Source organism: Erpetoichthys calabaricus, chromosome 13, assembly GCF_900747795.2.
Source record: "Erpetoichthys calabaricus chromosome 13, fErpCal1.3, whole genome shotgun sequence".
In the NCBI taxonomy this organism is placed as follows: domain Eukaryota; kingdom Metazoa; phylum Chordata; class Cladistia; order Polypteriformes; family Polypteridae; genus Erpetoichthys; species Erpetoichthys calabaricus.
The window spans coordinates 73,964,869-73,983,608 of NC_041406.2; the positions used below are offsets into that span (position 1 = coordinate 73,964,869).

An 18,740-nucleotide genomic window follows, 5' to 3' on the forward strand; every position below is an offset into this window, starting at 1 on the left:
TGTCTTCAAAATAAAAATTTAATTAAATTCAATGATGCCATCAAAAATGAAGCACAGGCTGCAAGTAATGACGAGATTAAATGCCATGCTATTTCTTTTTTTTGTTACCTTTCTGTTTGCGAATCTTTGCAGGGTTAGGCACCACCCTCTTTATTTTAAGGGGGTGTAAAGTTACTTGGCTAATGTCTGAATCCTGCTTTGTGCCTGTTACCTCGTCACTCTTCCGTTTGTGACTGCCATGCAGCTTCACATCTCCATCAGGAGCCACACACTGGACCGTTTCCTTTGCAGGTGTCTCAGGATCTTTCTGTACGACATCCTGCTGCGGTGTTGTTTGGTCAAGCCAGGGAACCTTTAATGGAGGCACTTTAGGTATTATAGCATTAATTTCATTAACAAAACTTTCAGAGTTCCTCATAAAACCAAGTGCCAAAACACTCTTTAGACACAGAAGGGCCGACACATTCTCACTAAGACGGGGAACCTGACAAGCTGGCACTGCCCGGCTGCAGCTTAGCTGAATTAAGTGGTTTGTCATATGAACAGGCTTCACAGATTTGCACACCAGTACTAAGCCAAGCTCATCTTTCTCCAAAGCTCTAGTTACTTCATTTATTCCTATAGCCAGCTGCTTTCGCACCTCCAAATTACTCCATCCTTGATGCTGTTCCTCTTCTGAACTCTCCATTGGCACCTCTTGCATTACATCCCAAGAACCCTCTTCAGGGTCTTTATTATCACCTTTCTGACCTTTAGTACAAATCCTTGGTCTCCTTTTTCTTGTGGGGGGTTCCTTCTTCTGCAGCCCTAGTTCTTTAAACCTTTTTTGCAGGATCTCCAAGATGTAATGCATGTTCTCCCTTTCAAGGGGACTCCAGCATATATTATATGGGTTGTTAAAAGACGTCTTTGTCTGCACAGTCTTTGCCTTGCCTGACGCTTTCCCCACACTGATGGGCGTCTTTGTGGACATTGTGTTCAGGGTTTTTCAAACGGATTTCTTAAATTACACTGGGAACAAAAGCAAAGACAATAATCATTAGTTTGCCAGTAGATAATCTGTAGTGATACTAGGTTCTGCTTTTGTGTTCAACATAATTTAAAAGTAAGCAGTTGCTGCTTCACAGAGATCACTTAAGCCAGATCAGAGTTACCCAAGTGTAGCAGAATACATGATGTGCTGCCATCATCATAAAAACATTAAGTCTGTCTATATTAATATATTACAAATTACATGTCAAGTCTAGAACTTATAGATTATTCAGATAAAAAAAAAATCATCTTCCAGTAAACAGCCAAGAAGAGTAACTTAAGAAACTCGTAACGGGAATTCAGTGTGTGAATGGCATGTGCGATACTTTAACAAGTCATAATAGAATTCTACCAGATACATATTTAAAATTCCTTATAATGCCTTGAAAAAGTACCCAAACAATTTTCACATTTTATTGTCTCGGATTCTCAGTTTAAAATATCGTAAAGTATTTTTAGCTGATGTACAAAAACAGTGTACATGCCAAAACAAGATAAATAATTTAAAAAACCTTTCAAAAAATTGCTAAAAAGGAAATATTAAATTATTGTGAAGTTTTAAGAGGTAATCCTACCCTTTGTAAATACAAGGCTAACTTTGCTCTTGTGCAGTGCATTACATTACAACACAATATGCCGATGGTCTCCACCTGTGCAGTAAGTGAATGGTCACTTGTTCTCAATCACTAGGAGGATAAACACAACCCTCTCTCGTTGAGGGCCAACAGTGTGGTGATGTAGGACTTTCCAAAAAGCAAACCAACATAATGGGAAAAAAAAGAAAATTCAAAAGTCAAGAATACAGTCAGATGCACGATTCTGTGGCAGTGTACAAGATCTGAAAGGCATACCTCACAGTTCAGTGCAATCCATCATACGGCAGCAGAAAAAAAAATTCTGTATGAAACTACAGCCTAGGCCAGACCGCCCCTCTACTCTTAGTCATTAACTAAGACTGGCATTCATCTGAGAGGATACTGTAATACAGGGGTAGGCAACGTCGGTCCTGGAGTGCCACAGTATGTGCAGGTTTTTGTTCCAACCCAGTTCCTTAACGAGAACTCAATTATTGCTGATGAAGCACATATTGCTTAAGTGACATTTTAATGCTTCATTTTAGTGGTCTCGCTTGTTAAGGTTCTCCAACCTTAATTGCTTATTTCAATCTTAAACTGCTGCATTCAGTGTTTTAATTGCTCCTTGTTAGCAATAAGATGTAAAACAGGGGTAGGCAATGTCGGTCCTGGTGAGCCGCAGTGGCTACAGGTTTTCATTCAACCCAATTGCTTAATTAGAAACCAATCATTGCCAATCTCAGACCTTATTTAATTTTATGGCTTGTTAGTCTGTGCAATGTAAGGCTTTTATATCGTAGATTTTTTTTCCCTTTCCAAGGATATCCAAATGATTTGAAGCCTAAAGCAGATCATTTTCAGTCTGTCACATTTTTCTATTAAGTGTTTTATTAAATCAAACCGTGCATGATGAACACACACAGATGTAATTGGAAAAAAGCTAACTGGAGAACTGCTGGCTGCTTTGTCTTTTACATCTTATTGCTAATAAGGAGCAATTAAAACACTGAATGCAGCAGTTTAAGATTGAAATAAGCAATTAAGGTTGGAGAACCTTAACAAGCGAGACCACTAAAATGAAGCATTAAAATGTCACTTAAGCAATATGTGCTTCATCAGCAATAATTGAGTTCTCGTTAAGGAACTGGGTTGGAACAAAAACCTGCACATACTGTGGCACTCCAGGACCGACGTTGCCTACCCCTGCTGTAATATATACGGTCACTTTGACGGAGTTGCAGAAATACGTGACTGTGATTGGAGCAGATTTTCACAGTTCAACAGTCTTCAAGGCATTCCATAAAAAGGTCTTTAATGAAAGAGTGGCAAGAAAATTGTCCTGGGTGTGGGGAAAACACATATTGCCATGCCCCGAAGAAAACGTGAAAAACGCAAATCCAAAGATAATGCAAAAAATAGATATTATGATGGAAAGTCTTGTAGTCTTGTTAGGCTAAAGTGGAACTATTTGCCTTGAACACAAAGAGGTATGTGTGGCATAAATCTAATGCTGCAAATCAGCCTGGTAAAAGAATCTCCAGTTGTTCAATTTTGTGGTGACAGCATCATGTTGTGAGGATGCTTTCAGCAGCAAGGAGTGGCAATGAGATCAAGACTGATGAGAGGATGAATGCTGCTCAGTACACACAGATCCACTACCGGAGAGCTTACACCTTTAGATAGACTGGTCTTTAACAAGACGAGTTAAAACACACTGCCACCACAGCAATGGAGTAGTCTAAAATAAGGGAAACTGATGTCCTTGAGTGACCAGGGAGTGCTGACCTTAACACCATTTCTCCCCAATTAACCTTGAACAGCCTGAGCAATTCTGCAAGGAGGAACAGGCAAGTCCTTCTTGATCACTGATCTGAAAAGACAACTTGCTGTAACAGCTGAGAGAGGTGCTTCAACCAAGTACCAAACAGAAGGGATGCATACTTACAAATTGTTCACACTTGAGTTTTGAAATTTAATTTCTTAATGGTTTTCTTTCTATTTTGTACAGCACTGTGAAAAGGAGTGTTTTATTTACAAATAAAAATTCCCAGTCAAACTGATCAAAATTCCAGGCTCGGTCAACCATTTATATGAAAAATTGAGGGCTGAATACGTTAAGACACTGTACAAAAATGGAAGATTTATTTTCATGTTGTTAAAGCAAATAAAACTGTGTATGCTTCGGTACTAGAAGTGTTTTACAGCTATACATCCAATATATTTGTCCAGTTTTCAGATGTGCACTACTCTTCTAAACAATTTGGATTAAAGACCATTTTAATTTAAATAAGACCTTTTTCAACACATTGCAGTGGTATATTTTTGTAATCTACAAAAAACAAAAAGAAAGTAATGGTCTAGTTTTGAGGGCGGCACGGTGGCACAGTGGGTAGCGCTGCTGCCTCGCAGTTGGGTGATCTGGGGACCTGGGTTCACTTCCCAGGTCCACCCTGCGTGGAGTTTGCATGTTCTCCCCGTGTCTGCGTGGGTTTCCTCCGGGTGCTCCGGTTTCCTCCCACAGTCCAAAGACATGCAGGTTAGGTGGATTGGTGATTCTAAATTGGCCCTAGTGTGTGCTTGGTGTGTGGGTGTGTTTGTGTGTGTCCTGCGGTGGGTTGGCACCCTGCCCAGGATTGGTTCCTGCCTTGTGCCCTGTGTTGGCTGGGATTGGCTCCAGCAGACCCCCGTGACCTTGTGTTCGGATTCAGCGGGTTGGAAAATGGATGGATGGATGGTCTAGATTTGTATTGGAAGCAGATAATGACCACAGTAGTACAATTTATTGGTTCTCAACTTCAGTCCTGTGAAAGCTTTTCAAGCAGTGTCACAATTACAGGGTCTTTCCATTAATGTCTCTCATTAGAACAACTTAGATGAGAACTGGTCCTTTTGCCTAATAAGCTCATCTGTCCCATTCACCTCACGTATCTGAATTAACATCAAGTCGAGTCTGGAAGTGTGAGGAAAAACTGCAATACACATTTAACATTTTCCCCTAACAAATGTCCAGCCATCACTCTTATTGGCGAAGAGTTTATTTTAAAATAACAGCTGGCATCCACTGTACATAATTGTATTATGTTGTCTGTTGACCTCCATTTGAAAAGTTTCAATCATTCCTCATATTTCATACATCTCAGTCCTGGAATCAGCCTAGCCCCTCTTCCCTATACTATATGCATGTCTTTTTTGCAGCCTGGAGACCAAAACTGCACCCAGCACTCCAGATGAGGCCTCACTAGTGTGTTACTGCTCAAGTATAACCTTCCATGACTTGTACCACACACATCAGGCTAAAATGACCAAGCATCCTATTAGTCTTCTTAACAGCTCTTGCACACCAATCTGTATATAGAAAGTGAAAGGTCCACTAGGATCCACTCCACAGGTCCTTTTAATTTTCAAACCTAACATTAAGTATTCAAATCTAACATTTTCACTTCCTTTGTGTAATACTTTACATTTATTTCCATTAAATTTAAATTTACCACAGGTCTGCCCAAGGTGTCCAAGTCACTCTAATGATTTCTACGTAATCCACTGTTGTGTCTAGTTTCATATCATTTCCAGACTTAACCACCTTGCACTAACAGACATAGACAAATGTATTGGTATCGTGGCAGCTCACTGAAAAAGTGCTGCATGCCTCCTGAAAAATGAATAAATTAAAAACAATTGTCCCACGAATAGCTGTGTGCCTCTGATATGTCACTGCGTAAAGCAAAGCAAGTGTGAATAGATACAAAGTATTGCTTATTCCACAAAGATATTTGTTACATATTTGTTGGTACCCGCAGAAAAGATCATAAATGAATTATAGCAATCAGTCATTCAGCCTATTTAAATGGAGCAAAGTAGCCACTCTGCCATTTGGCATCATCAGGTGTTCCACACTGAACATGGACAAGAGAAAGCAAAAGAGAGTTATCTGAGTAGATCAATAAGAACATTATAGACAGGCATGTTAAAGGCAAAGACTACAAGGCCATCTCCAAGCAGCTTGATGTTCTTATGACAAAAGTTGGAAATATTATTAAGAAGTTTAAAAACCATGGGACTGTAGTAAACCTCGCCGGATGCGGTTGCAAGACCCCAGAATGGGTAGAAGGATAGTGAGAATTTTAGACAAAAAGCCAAGGACAACTTCCAAAGAGATAAAAGCTCTACTCCAAGGTCAAGGTCCATAATTGTCTGATTGTACCATCCATTGCTTTGCATGCATTGTTGAAAGAAATACAAAAAAAGCCAGAATGAAACTTGCTAAAATATGCACATTGACAAGCTGCAATGAGAGAATGTCCTTTAAACAGATGAGACAAAACTGGAGCTTTTCGGCAAGTCACATCAATTCTTTGTCCAAAGGAGAAAAAAAAATGAAGCTTTTAAAGAAAAAAACACCAGCTCTGCTGTCAAACATGGAGGAGGCTTGGCTAGGTTTTGGGGATGAAATCTCAAAACTATGAAGACATTCTGGAGTGAAACATACAGCACAGTGTCAGAAAGTTCTATCTCAGATGGAGGTAATGGATCCTCCCAAAGGATAACAACCCAAAACAAACTGGCAAAACTCACCCGGGAATGGCTAAGAACAAAACATTGGGCTGTTCTGAAGTGGCCATCTATGGTCCCTGATTTGAATGTTATCAAACATCTATGGAAAGAACTTAACCATGCAACATGGAGAAGGCACCCTTCAAACCTGAGCCAGCTGGAGCAGTTTGATCAGCAAGAGTGGGCCAAACCACCTATCGACAGGTGCAGAAGTCTCACCAAAAGCTACAGGAATTACTTGTATGCAGTGATTGCCTCTAAAGGTTGTGTAACAAAACATTAACTTATGGGTCCCCTTAATTTTTGTCCATGCCATTTTCATTTGTGTTCTTATTTGAATATTCTGTTAAATCAAAACTCTAAAGCAAAGTCTGACTGTTGTTAAATACGGAATAAACAATGACAGGTGCCAATTACTTTGGTCAGAGACAATCTTCTTTTTTGAGGAGGGGTACCAACAAATTTGTCCATGTCTGTATCTCTTTACTGACTTTTTTTCTGATTGTAATATCTACATATTGTCACATTTCAAATTGTTAGTCTTTTTTTTTCCCACTCTGTCTGAGACGTTTGCTTGGTTAACCCTTAATTAACTATTCGTACCATATACTTTATGCACCAGTGATAAAATGGCTATTTATATGCACGCTGTGAGGTTGTAATAAAAAATATTGCAATAATTTTTAAATTGTACATGCTTTTAATACCATATTGCTGATTAATATCTGAAAATAAAGTCATTGCAAGAAGAACATCTCATCGCTGTCATACATACGTAAGTACCCGCGCGGTGTACCAAATGCACCATATGGAACTTGTGACTGTGCATTCACTCATTTAAAACCGGCTGGGGACACACTGGAGGGAAACCATTGCGACAACGGACTTGTAGCGAATCAAGCCGATTGGTGTACAAAATGCACCAGCGCGAGTAGTTAAGGGCTAACTCTATCCAAATAAGCACAATTAACAGACCAAACAATCGTGTAAACGACACCGAATGTTCAGGGAGAGCAATTTTAGAGTCAAGACAACCTGTGTTCATTAATACGCAACGACTTAAATATTCAGGAACTAAAAAAAATTAAATGTAATAAAACTTAAATCACCCTGTGGAACAAATAAATGCTCGTATTCTTTAAACATTATTAAAACCAGTTTTTGAAGATTCTGCACTGACACAACACAGAAACTGGGGAAATAGCGGCGGCGCACTTAATGACAGTGAAGTTTGCACCCACGAGGTCCGCCGGGAATTACTTGAAAATTAGTAAATAAACTGTCCTGACTGTTAGAAGGCAAAACGAGCCAATGAAACAGCCACAGGCAATTGAAATTTTCATTGACTCGCTCCATCTATTTCATGCACGTGCTTAGCAAGGAGACTTCACTTGATATCAACACTTCATAAAAACTACCAAAAAATAGGACAAATAAAATAAACGGGTGTGTTTTTAATCGGATATGTTAATTTTTGAAACAATGTAACAACTAAGACTGCTCAGTAAAGCTAAAGGACTGAAAAGACAACCTCTTAGTTTGGACCTTATTGTAAAATGTGAATATTAATAACTTTAACAACAAACTCATGCATACAACCTATTGCTTCTCGGCATAAACTTGAGAAACAGAGCAACTGTTCCTACCTTAAAAGTTATTTCTTATGATTCCAATACAGCGTGAGACGGAGTAAAATATGAACACGGCACACAGTCCCTTTCTTTCAATAAACTTTATTCATATTTTCAAGCAAACGAGCAGTATTTCTGCGCATGCGGCGCTGCCGTATGGCGGTCACGTGATTTCTGCCTGGGTTCCACACTGTTTGTTTTTTTTAACTGTTTACACGCCGCCGCGCTACGGCTGGCGCTGTGTTGCAGATGGGTCGACTGCAGAGGTGAGGCTTGCCTGAAGAAGGGGCCTGAGTTGCCTCGAAAGCTTGCATATTGTAATCTTTTTAGTTAGCCAATAAAAGGTGTCATTTTGCTTGGCTTTTCTCTACATTCATAATGGCTAACACGGTACAACACCCTAGTTCTTAGGATAACTAAAAAGAAACCCAAATGTTTTAAATGTGGATCACATTGGTCCAAATACAATTTAACCTCAAAAATTGCACTTTTGGCAGACCTGGATATTTTTTAGTTTTATACTAGATGTGTTATCTGTCAAAAACAAGTAACAAAATAAATTTAAAAATATCTGACGCGTGTGCCGTGCACACTCGCACACACACACACACACTTCTATATAGTAGAAGATTATTAAATGAAATGTCAATGTGTGCATTCACATGAAATTTCCAACTAGGAAATCCATATTTTCTGTCTGTCTAATAGCGAATGAACGAAGTGTAATAGTATGGTATTCCTCAAGAGAACAATAGCCTGGTGAGACAACCTGGTAGTAGCAAAAGAAAGACTCGAGAACTGTGCATGTGTCAACAAAAAATCAGATGAGATCAGAGGAGTTAAGCAAAAAGCCATGTTCACAAGAATTGCAAAATTATTGCAGAAGATAAACAGTTAAATTCATTTTGATGAAGAGATGTTTTGAATCAGGAAGATAAAATAAGGCATTTAGAAAAAATGTCTTCATTCTTAAAAAATTCTCAACTGTGTTTATAAATAAAGTGATTAAGTAGGATTTGGAGCGATTTTAGAAATTCCATTAAGAAGGAGTTCTTACAGGGTTTGAAAGATTTATCAAAGCAAAAAATGAAAGCCTGTGAATAAATGTGAAAAAGTTTATGAATTAGATACAGCAGTAATAACTCAGACTTTTACACTCTTTTTTCCTCTTTTATGCAGAAGAAGCTAAAGAAATTAGACAGAAATATACTGGGTTTGGTATAAAATTAGGGAAAGACTTTCTGAGACGACGACAGGCGATTTAAAGCTGCATAAAATAAATATCAGGAGATTATCTCAAAAGGAGACTACCAGTCTGAAGAAGATTCATGAATATAATGATAACAATTTAACTAAAATGTCTGGTGGCGCAGTGGTAGTGCTGCTGCTTTGCAGTAAGGAGATTGTGGGTTCGCTTCCCAGGTCCTCCCTTTGTGGAGAGCGCTTTGAGTAGTGAGAAAAGCGCTATATAAATGTAAAGAATTATTATTAATTATTATAATAAACTCTGTAATAAAGAAACTGTAGACAAGCTGTAATATAAACAGAACCAGACAGCTATGGACAACTACCCAGAACAGAGAAATACTAGTTCAGGATCAGCTGTATTGTTGCATCTCTTTGGCCCATATTGCGTAACAGGTTGACTCAATACTGGCTTTACTGCATAGAGAAGGCAATGCATTTAGAAATGAAAATGACTGAAAGGAAAAAAAAGTTTCAAAGCATTACAGATGTGCATATGCTGGCAATGATCAGCTTTGCTGAAATTGAGTATCTGTACATTAAAATGCTGTCAACATTTAACATAAAATAGGAGGAACATAAATAATAACACATAGAAAAAGCAGGGATTGTTTGCCTCATATAATTATTCAAAGAAAATCTATGAGTGATGAGGTAGAAGTTCCAGAGGAGCCTGTCATAGACTCCTTGTGAAGAGACAACATTGTTGTTTTATCTTGGTAGAGTACTATATTGCTCTACTTTCCCCTATTGTATTATTAATATGTAAACTCTGTCAGAACGCCTCAAATCTCACAGACTTTCCACTGTTTATAAGGTATTATAGTATATAATTTCTCCCCAACCTTCCCTTCTATATCTATAACCTCAGGCAATTAGGTATAGTAAAAGACAAGCAGGAGTTAAGTTACACATAAAACAATGTATTATTGGTAATATTCATAAATAATAACAATATGAAAAGTACATTTGAACATTGGCAACCATACAACCGGATTAAATGGTGATGTGTAGTTCAGGCGGCACACAGACTTGTAGTTACTTAAAAATGTCTCTAGTTAAAGCATCATTCAGCTTTCTTCAGAACAGGCTGCATTGCCTGCCTCAATATGGCTGCCGAGTTGTGCTCTCCATTGTGTTGTCTTCTTCAGTTCATGGTGTGATGGTCTTCATCAGTTTGGTAAGAGAGATGCTTCTTCATCATATGTTGGTTAGTAAGAGAGAGAGAATGTGGTTGAGCAAGCAGATTTATAGATTCTCTGTCCAACCCCTACAGCCAATAGGACATCATGATACTTAAAAGCTTCTGATCCAAGTCAATTCCAAACAGCCATACTTCAGACCAATGGGAGAATACAACATCTTAAAACCTGCCACCCCCAAGACCATATGTTAAGGTAACCTGGCTTCCTTGTGGGGGTTGAAAGACTTTAACAGAGAAATACTCGCCAAACTGGTTAAAGGCACATCCCCCCATCTCTGTCGTAAAATTCTAAGAGACCCATTCCTAAAGGGGGGTAAACATGAATACTTCTCACAAATGTAACACTAAATTACATTGCTTTGCCTAAATTACAAATAAAGACATACAAAATATTTATCAACTTATATGCAAAATCTTACATCACAACAATTGTAAAGCTGGTTATCTGTGTGTAGCTCTATCTGATACATACCTATCATCTGGTCAGTAGTATATTTGGGACAGAGAGCAAGGTTAGATGAATGGAGAGATTAAGTGGAATAGAAAGAGAGAGAAATGAGCAAGCACTGAAAAGAGTAGGACTGGAAGCAGCTGCTAAGAGGGGTGGGAATCTCTATGGCTCAAGCTGTAGCCTCAAAGATTAGAGGCACTGGATTCCCCTATGACCATAAAACCTAATTTTGTTAGTGTTATTCACTACCTGGTCTAATTCAAGTGTATCATATTGATCAAGTGTACATTATGGATAAGTGAAAGCTAACTTTCTGTTTGCAAAAAAAGTAGCATTAGGATGTTTTTTAATTTTTTATGCATAAGAACATAATTATTTAGGTCAATTTGGTGAGTCAGTACTTTTTTCAAGTGCATTTTGCATACCATTTCCAGGAAGGCTACATCTGAGTGGTATAAGATAGAGCCAAAGGTACATTAGTGACAGTATACATTTACATATATTTGCTTAGCAGATGCTTTTGTACAAAGCACCGTACAAAAGAGGTGAACATAATTGCATAAACATTAGTGTGGGGGACTGTTTAGGATCAAGCATCACAGGACAAGGTTACAAAATTGATCATCACAAGTGAAGAGCTCAGAACAAAATAAAAGCTAGTTACAAACCTAACAAAGCCAATATCAGACTGAAGTTCTGAGGGAGTCAGAACTTTGAATGGAGGTGTGCAGGTCATTCTTCCAGCTAGGAATTACACATTAAAAGAGTCTGATTTGAGATTTGATGCCACGCAGAGGCATCATGTCCAGACACTGTTTATCAGCAGACATAAGTGGCCGAGAAGGAGTATAGGACCTCACAAGTGTCTTCATATATAAAGGGAATGAGACAGAGTATAGGAGTCAGGTGGAGAAATTGGCTTGGAGAAGTGTCTGTAAGGGCGGCATGGTGGCTGCCTCGCAGTAAGGAGACTTGGGTTCGCTTCCCGGATCCTCCCTGTGTGGAGTTTGCATGTTCACCCCATGTCTGCGTGGGTTGACTCCCACAGTCCGAAGACATGCAGGTTAGGTGCACTGGCGATCCTAAATTGTCCCCAGAGTGTGTGGGTGTGTGTTTGTGCGTGCGTGCCCAGCGGTGGGCTGGAGTTCTGCCCAGGATTTGTTCCTGCCTTGCACACTGTGCTGGCTGGGATTGACTCTAGCAGACCCCATGACCCTGTGTTAGTTTATAGCGGGTTGGATAATGGATGGATGGAATTGTCTGTATCTTAACATCAGCAAAACCAAAGAACTGGTTATTGGCTTTTGCTGCACCAAACAGCTTTGGTGTCCATTCACTATTCAGGGAGTGGATGTAGATGTACTCCACTCCTATAAGTACTTGGGGGGTCCACATTAATGACAGGTTGGACTGGTGTTAGAACACAGAGGAACTACAGTGTATAAGAAAGGACAGAGCTGACTCTTTTTTCTTAGGAGAAATCATCCTTCACATCTTCTATAGCTCTGTAATGGTGAGTGTGATTTTCTACACTGTGGTGTTTTGGGCTGGTAACATCAATTCAAGAGAGACCCACCAAATTAACAAGCTAATTAACTGGGCAATCTCAGTTATAGATAGTAGCAAAAGAGAGGATTAAATCTGAGTGCCATTATGAATAATGCTGCACAACCTCTCTCTGACACACTAATGCTAAGTACTTTCAGCTAATGAATTTATACAGCACAAGTGTGTCAGGAAACACTACTGGGGCTCGTTTATACCAATGGCAATAAGCCTGCATAAGGCCTCGCTGGGACTGGGACTGCCAAGTCAGAAATTTACTTTATTTTTAGTCCTTCTGGTGTGTGTACACACCATCGTCTGTGTGAGTATCTGTCTGTCTGTGATGTCACCCAAGTTTCATAACAACCAGATGTCATTGAATGTACACCCACAGTTGGCTTCAATATATTTGACAATATTTTAAGTAGATAATAAATTGAATTTGGTTACCTATATACTGTTTATGTTTATTTTTATGGCCAAAAAGATGTTTTTCATGAAGTCTGTGTACACAAGGGTCAAACTCAATAAGAGACAGGCAGTTTTAGGTGACAAAGGATGAATCCATTCTCTGCTGTGGTAAATAAATAAAATATTCATGTGAAGCAAAAATAATGTTTGGTTTTGTAAAGAAACAATCGGGTGCAAGGTAATCAATCACAAGAAACATTCACATTACTTTTAAGCCCTAGAACATGTATCAATAAATGTTACACAAACATCCTTTTTCATACACATTAGCTTTGTGCATTTTGACTGACAGTGTTTAAAGCAATGATGCTAACCGAAACTGGATGCCAGATAGATGAATGAGTCACATTTGTACACACAATCTTGTCTGAAACTTATACTTTTTTAATTGGAAGGTATGTCATAGCAAGATTCTGTCTGATCTGCAAAGTATAGCTATGGCTGCAGCTTCATTGTGAGAAGTATGTACATTTTTCACATTTCTAATGGTTCCACCCAAACTAAGAGAACTCTAATTTGAAACTACAGATTGGAATTTCAAGAAGAAGGTTTAATGTTGATTAAAATTAATATCCTTCACTTTCTTTCACCTTTACCAATGCCCCAAAATAACAGGGTTGTTTTCACACGTGCACTCTTCTTTAAGTAAATTACAACACAGGTTTTATTTTCTAAAGTGTTTTTATGACAGACATCTGAAATAAAAAAAAAATACATTTTGGTAATTTAAACTTAAAAGATTATTTATATTTTTGTGAGCCAAGTAAATACTGTGACTTGCAAAACAGAAATTCAGAATGCCTAATGCCAAACTGGATTGAAGACCCATAACAGCATTAGCAATTCATTCTCAGATGAGTTTGTGCTCACTTTCATTCCAAATAGTCAGTTGTCTTAATATACAGTTTTACTAGTGTCATTTTTTCCACCTGCATTTATTCAATATTATTCACTATTGTTTTCTAAGAGTCATCTTCTTTTCCCTTGGAATTTCTTGAATGTTCAGTTATTATTCTTCCCACAATTGTTTCCAGTTGTTCCGCACATTGTCTTCTTTCTTTATACTACATGTGTCTATATATTTTATATTTGTTGTTTCTTTGTAGTACTTTGACACTGGAAATTGTGTTTGTTTTTGTTTTTTCACATTACCACATATTTAATTAAGTATAATGCTTTCCATTGCATTTATTACTCTTTTGATGTATGTTTTAATTTCACCAGTTGTTTTCAAGTCTGGGGAGTTTTTTCTCATTTCTCCTTTGCCAACATTACCTTCCTTCTTCTTAAATGATTGCACAGTGAGCCCCAAAAAACTAAACGCATCCTTGGGTAATCTAATTAAAAAACATTTTGGTTAATAAAACATACTTCACAAATATTGTAATGAAAACGGGGCACCAGTGAATCCCAAACCTCAAACATGAAGACACGATCATAAATCGTGTCTGGTTCAAATAAAGGATGGTTTATTGCAAAAATACCTCCACAAAGTACCAAGCACAAGTTTTCTTTCTCACGATCACCTCTCCTCTCACCACCGCACTGCCCTCCTCCTGTTGAGTGTTGCTGTCCGTCCTCCCACCTACGACCCGCCTGGACCCAGGAGTACTTCCGACACCAGGGCTGCTTCCTGTGGGAAGTACTACCGGATCATACTGAAGTCCAATATAGTAGGGAGCGTATCTCCCTGCAGCGCCCTCTTGTGGCACCCACGGACCCCAGCAATGCTGTGTTGCTGGACTACAACTCCCAACATCTCCTGCTGGTTCCCAAATGGGCATCAATATGAAGGGTTAATGCCATCTACCACCTGAGGGGTATAAATCCCCCACAGAGACCGTCCTTCCCTCTCCTGTTTTATCCCAACCAGGACAGGTATTAAGCAAGTGTCTAGTCGGGACGTCTGGCCATTTGTTTGGGGCCTCCCACCCATGTAAGGAATTGTGCCATTTGGGTGGGATGTCCATCCATCCATTGGTCCGCCTTGTCCAGGTGTGACATCCTTCCCTCTATTGGCCGGGATGCCATTTTGTTCACTTTGGGCCTCCCATCCTGGTAAGGGGTCTTCCCGACTTCTTGCTGGGATGCCTGTCTATCCCATGTGCCACCAGTAATATATAAAATAAAAAACTTCATAATATATTTAATAAATAAAACATTCTTGGAACAATTATTGTTTTTAACGATAAAACTTTAACTTTACTCGTTATTCTCAGTCCCTTCTTCCGTTTTTCTTCTCCTTAAAAGATATGCCTTGTATTTAAATTCCTTTTTTTTTTACCAGTCACATCACCCACATATGCAACTAATAATTAGTTCTGGGTATAGAAAACATCCTTGAAAGTTTTCTTTATTTCATATTTTTTAAAATAGACGTTACGCAACATACAAATAAAGCTGAAGGGGGATTGGGCACAGTTGTCTAACTCTTCTCTGAATTTTACTTTTACTTGTAACATGCCCATAAACTGAACTTATATTTTAATACCTCAAATAAAGTAAATCTTATCCATTCTATAACTTTCTCTGGAAAGGTCATTTTCACCAGTACTTTCTGTATTTAGTTATGTTGTACTCTGTCAAAGGCTTTCTGTAAATCCATGTTTAATGATGCCAGAGGTACCGTATTTTTTGCTCCATAAGATGCACCTGACCATTAGACGCACCTAAGTTTAGAGGAGGAAAACAAGAAAAAAAATATTCTGAACCAAATGGTGTACTAAAATGTTTAATAAAATATAGCAGAATAATATTTCAACCATGTAAATTCAACAGTGGTATTAAGAAACATCATCACTGTCATTGACAAATAAGGAGAGACTTTAAGGTTCAAGCACTCTTCTAGTTTTATGGAAACCCCAAGAAGTCCTCATCGCTAGTGTCAGAATTTATGAAGCTCAGTTGCTCACAATCACTTTGCAGGAGCACGTACCTATCATCACACGGCATAACCTGTCCAAAGCCACCAGGGGACAAAGCACGTTTGGACCAATGCTCCCTGAAGTTGTATCGCCAGTCTAGTCCCACCTATATTTGTAATGCCACAAAGCCCTTCATCTCGTGTTTTGTTGTGGGTTTCCAGTTTGAAAAACGAGAATGCGGTGTAAGCACAGCCCTCGATTCAAAAAATTGCTCTGCATACCTGTTTGTCTTGTCTGACAGTAGCTGAAAGGCAGCTTCAGGAAAGAACAGCCTGAAGTAGTCCAGCAGCTGGTAATCTGTCGAGTCCAACAGCAAGCCATACTGTCTTGTGAAGTCCGGTAGCCAGTTTGGCTCCTACGGATCAATGTCTAGGTATTCCTCCCACACAAACCTTGCCATAGGTGCATCGGCTGCACGAATGCGCTCAGCTGGGGCAGCATCGGCTGGTGTCCCGATCAGCTGATGCCAGTTCCTCACTCTCTTGTTCGATCTCCTGATCACTCTCAACAAAATCAGATTCTGAAAAATCAGAGTCCGACTCAGTGATAATGCGCAAAACATTTGTTTTATGCACTCGCTTCGCTCCCTCGTGAGATGTCGATGCCATCTTGCCTTTGTTTACATTTGTTTACATTTCGCAACTCACGCACACGCAAGGATTAGATGCCGAGTCAAAGAGTCTTAACATTCCTCCAAGCACAGAGGGAATGCCTGTAACGTATCAGTGAGTTTTGTCGCCCTCTACCCCTGGATGTTGACTTTTGTCAGGTAATACACATCATGGTCTGTGACACAATATTCGCTCCATAAGACGCACAGACATTTCCAACCTTCTTTTGGGGAAAAAAAAGTGCGTCTTATGGTGCGAAAAATACAGTATATTTCTCTCTTTTGTATACAGTATTCCAATTTAAGTTTCTTCATTATGTTTCTTTTTGAAATACTCTACATCTGCTTCACGTGTATTACATTGTCAATGACCATTCTTACTCTGGCTATGACCCTATTCCACAACTTACAGTCCTGGCAAAGAAGTTTTATAGGATGCCAATTTTGGACTTCATTTACATTTTTGGGGACTAACACAATAATGCTTTCTTTCCAGGTATCTGGGATGTGCCCTTTCTCTGCTGCTTGCTTGAAAACCTCAACAGATTTTATCTTTCTCTACAGTTTTAAGGTAAATATAAATGGCTTTTTTTCTCTTATTTGTAATACCTATTTCATTAATGGAGGAAATTCTCATCATTACTGTTATTTATTATTTTTATTTTCTGCTTTCCTTTTTTTAGTATTGCTTACGTTTTTCTCTTATTTTTGTCATCTTTCACAAGAAACAGAAAGGTTCCTTCTACAGTGCTTACTCCTGAAGTTTGATGTATTTCATCCAAAATTGACATTGACGTACATGACTCAGGCGCTAACGCGACTGGCAGCCTTTCCAGCAGTTCCGTGTACGACTTTATCTTTCTACCTTTTTATCTATTTTATCTATTTCACTGTTCACTCCTACCACTTTCTTTTATGTGGACTCATTCCCTGGACACTTTTTACTACTTGGACATCGATTTTTACACGCAGAGACTCGTCTATTCAGGTAGTCAACTTCAAGCGCTGAGAACAAATGCCCGCGCCGGTGTGGTTCCTTATTTGCCTGACGAGGTAAGAAGGCGGTATCGTGGCAGCAGAGCCGGAGCTAAGCTAAAGACGAAGCGGCTTGCGAGAAAGTGGCGTTACAAGCCTTCGGTGCCTTCTGTGATCCTGGGAAATGTGAACGCACTACCAAATAAGATCGACGAACTGGCTGCGCTGGTGAAAAATGTCAGGACCTACAGAGAATGCAGTTTGTTGTGCTTTTGTGAAACGTGGCTAACAACTACCATCCCAGATGCTAACGTGGAGCTACCCGGGTTTAGCACAGTTAGAGTGGACAGAGACGCAAATACCTGCGGAAAGCGGAAAAGAGGAGGACTCGCACTCTATGTGAATACCAGGTGGTGCAACTCTGGACATGTAAACGTAAAAATCTCCACTTGCTGCAGGGACATTGAACTGTTGGCCATAAGTTTGCGTCCCTATTACTTGCCCAGAGAGTTTGGACACGTCATTGTTGTTATTGTATACATCCCTCCTCAGGCGGACGTGGAGATAGCGAGTGACATCATCCATTCTGATGAGCCAAACTGCAAACGCAGCACCCCGAGGCGCTTGTGCTACTCGCTGGAGACTTTAACCATGTGACGCTGGACAAAACATTACCTGCCTTCTCCCCAGGGGTGCGGAAATCCAACGCCCAACTCGTCCGACACGGGTAAATTGACTGTCGGACAAGTGTGTTTTTCTGGTTTCAGTTGTCCGGGACAAGTGCAATTTTCTGGAGAAAAAAGAATTATATATGCTGTGCAGGGCACATTTTTACCACTACTTTCAAATTTTAAACATTTGGGTACGTACTTTGTGCGGAAACAGTCTACTTAGGCATGTTCTTCATGTCTCAAATTGGTCTTCAATATTGTTTACAAAATGACGGCTGATTTTTCAAAGGGGAAGCACTCTTACGGTCTTACATAAGTATTTTACCCTACTATTTACACGCTTGGAGATGCGGTCATTTTTTTTCATGCTGACATTATGATGTAATCTGATGATTTTTCATTATAATCGATAACTTTTATATATTATTGATAAAATTAATTGTTTCTACATAAAAATGTGGTCATTTTACTTACAATGCAGATGCTTTCACCACATAACAAAGCTTGTTAGGCAGTTAATATTTCCTGAAATTTGTGATTTCATGTAGGTTGTGATATATTGAGGAGTTAAGAAATTTATTGCATGACAACATCAATTTTGATGAGCTGTCTATAGATAATTTTTGATTACAGAATTTTTCATATAAAACAAGTTGGTTTTGCACTGTGAGTTTATTAAAATTAAAGAAGAAAACATTCTAACGGTTTCCATATGTTATGAAATATCTATAGAAATCTTCACTTAGATGCAATTTTTTTTTCTTCTTGTGAGAGATTATTCTCCAATATGAATTTAATAAAGAGTTCTCTAAGAACCTGCCTGACTCAGGAAAACCTTCAAAACCAGATGTGCAT

At 39.0% G+C, this 18,740-nt stretch overlaps 1 protein-coding gene across 1 annotated transcript; it reads right to left on the reverse strand.

Annotated features, from left to right (window-relative positions):
• On the reverse strand, positions 1–7,915 carry rpp38 (ribonuclease P/MRP 38 subunit). Its single transcript, XM_028817124.2, has 2 exons — positions 7,805–7,915; positions 1–1,011 (listed from the first exon to the last, which is right to left on the reverse strand). Exon 2 carries the CDS (start codon positions 971–973, stop codon positions 89–91), a length of 885 nt encoding a protein of 294 aa, XP_028672957.2. The 5' UTR covers positions 974–1,011; positions 7,805–7,915; the 3' UTR covers positions 1–88.
• Between the last annotated feature and the right edge of the window lie 10,825 nt (positions 7,916–18,740).

What these genes read in the sequence shown, in the direction of transcription:
- rpp38 (XM_028817124.2), bottom strand. Translation starts at nt 973, where the DNA reads ATGTCCACAAAGACGCCCATCAGTGTGGGGAAAGCGTCAGGCAAGGCA.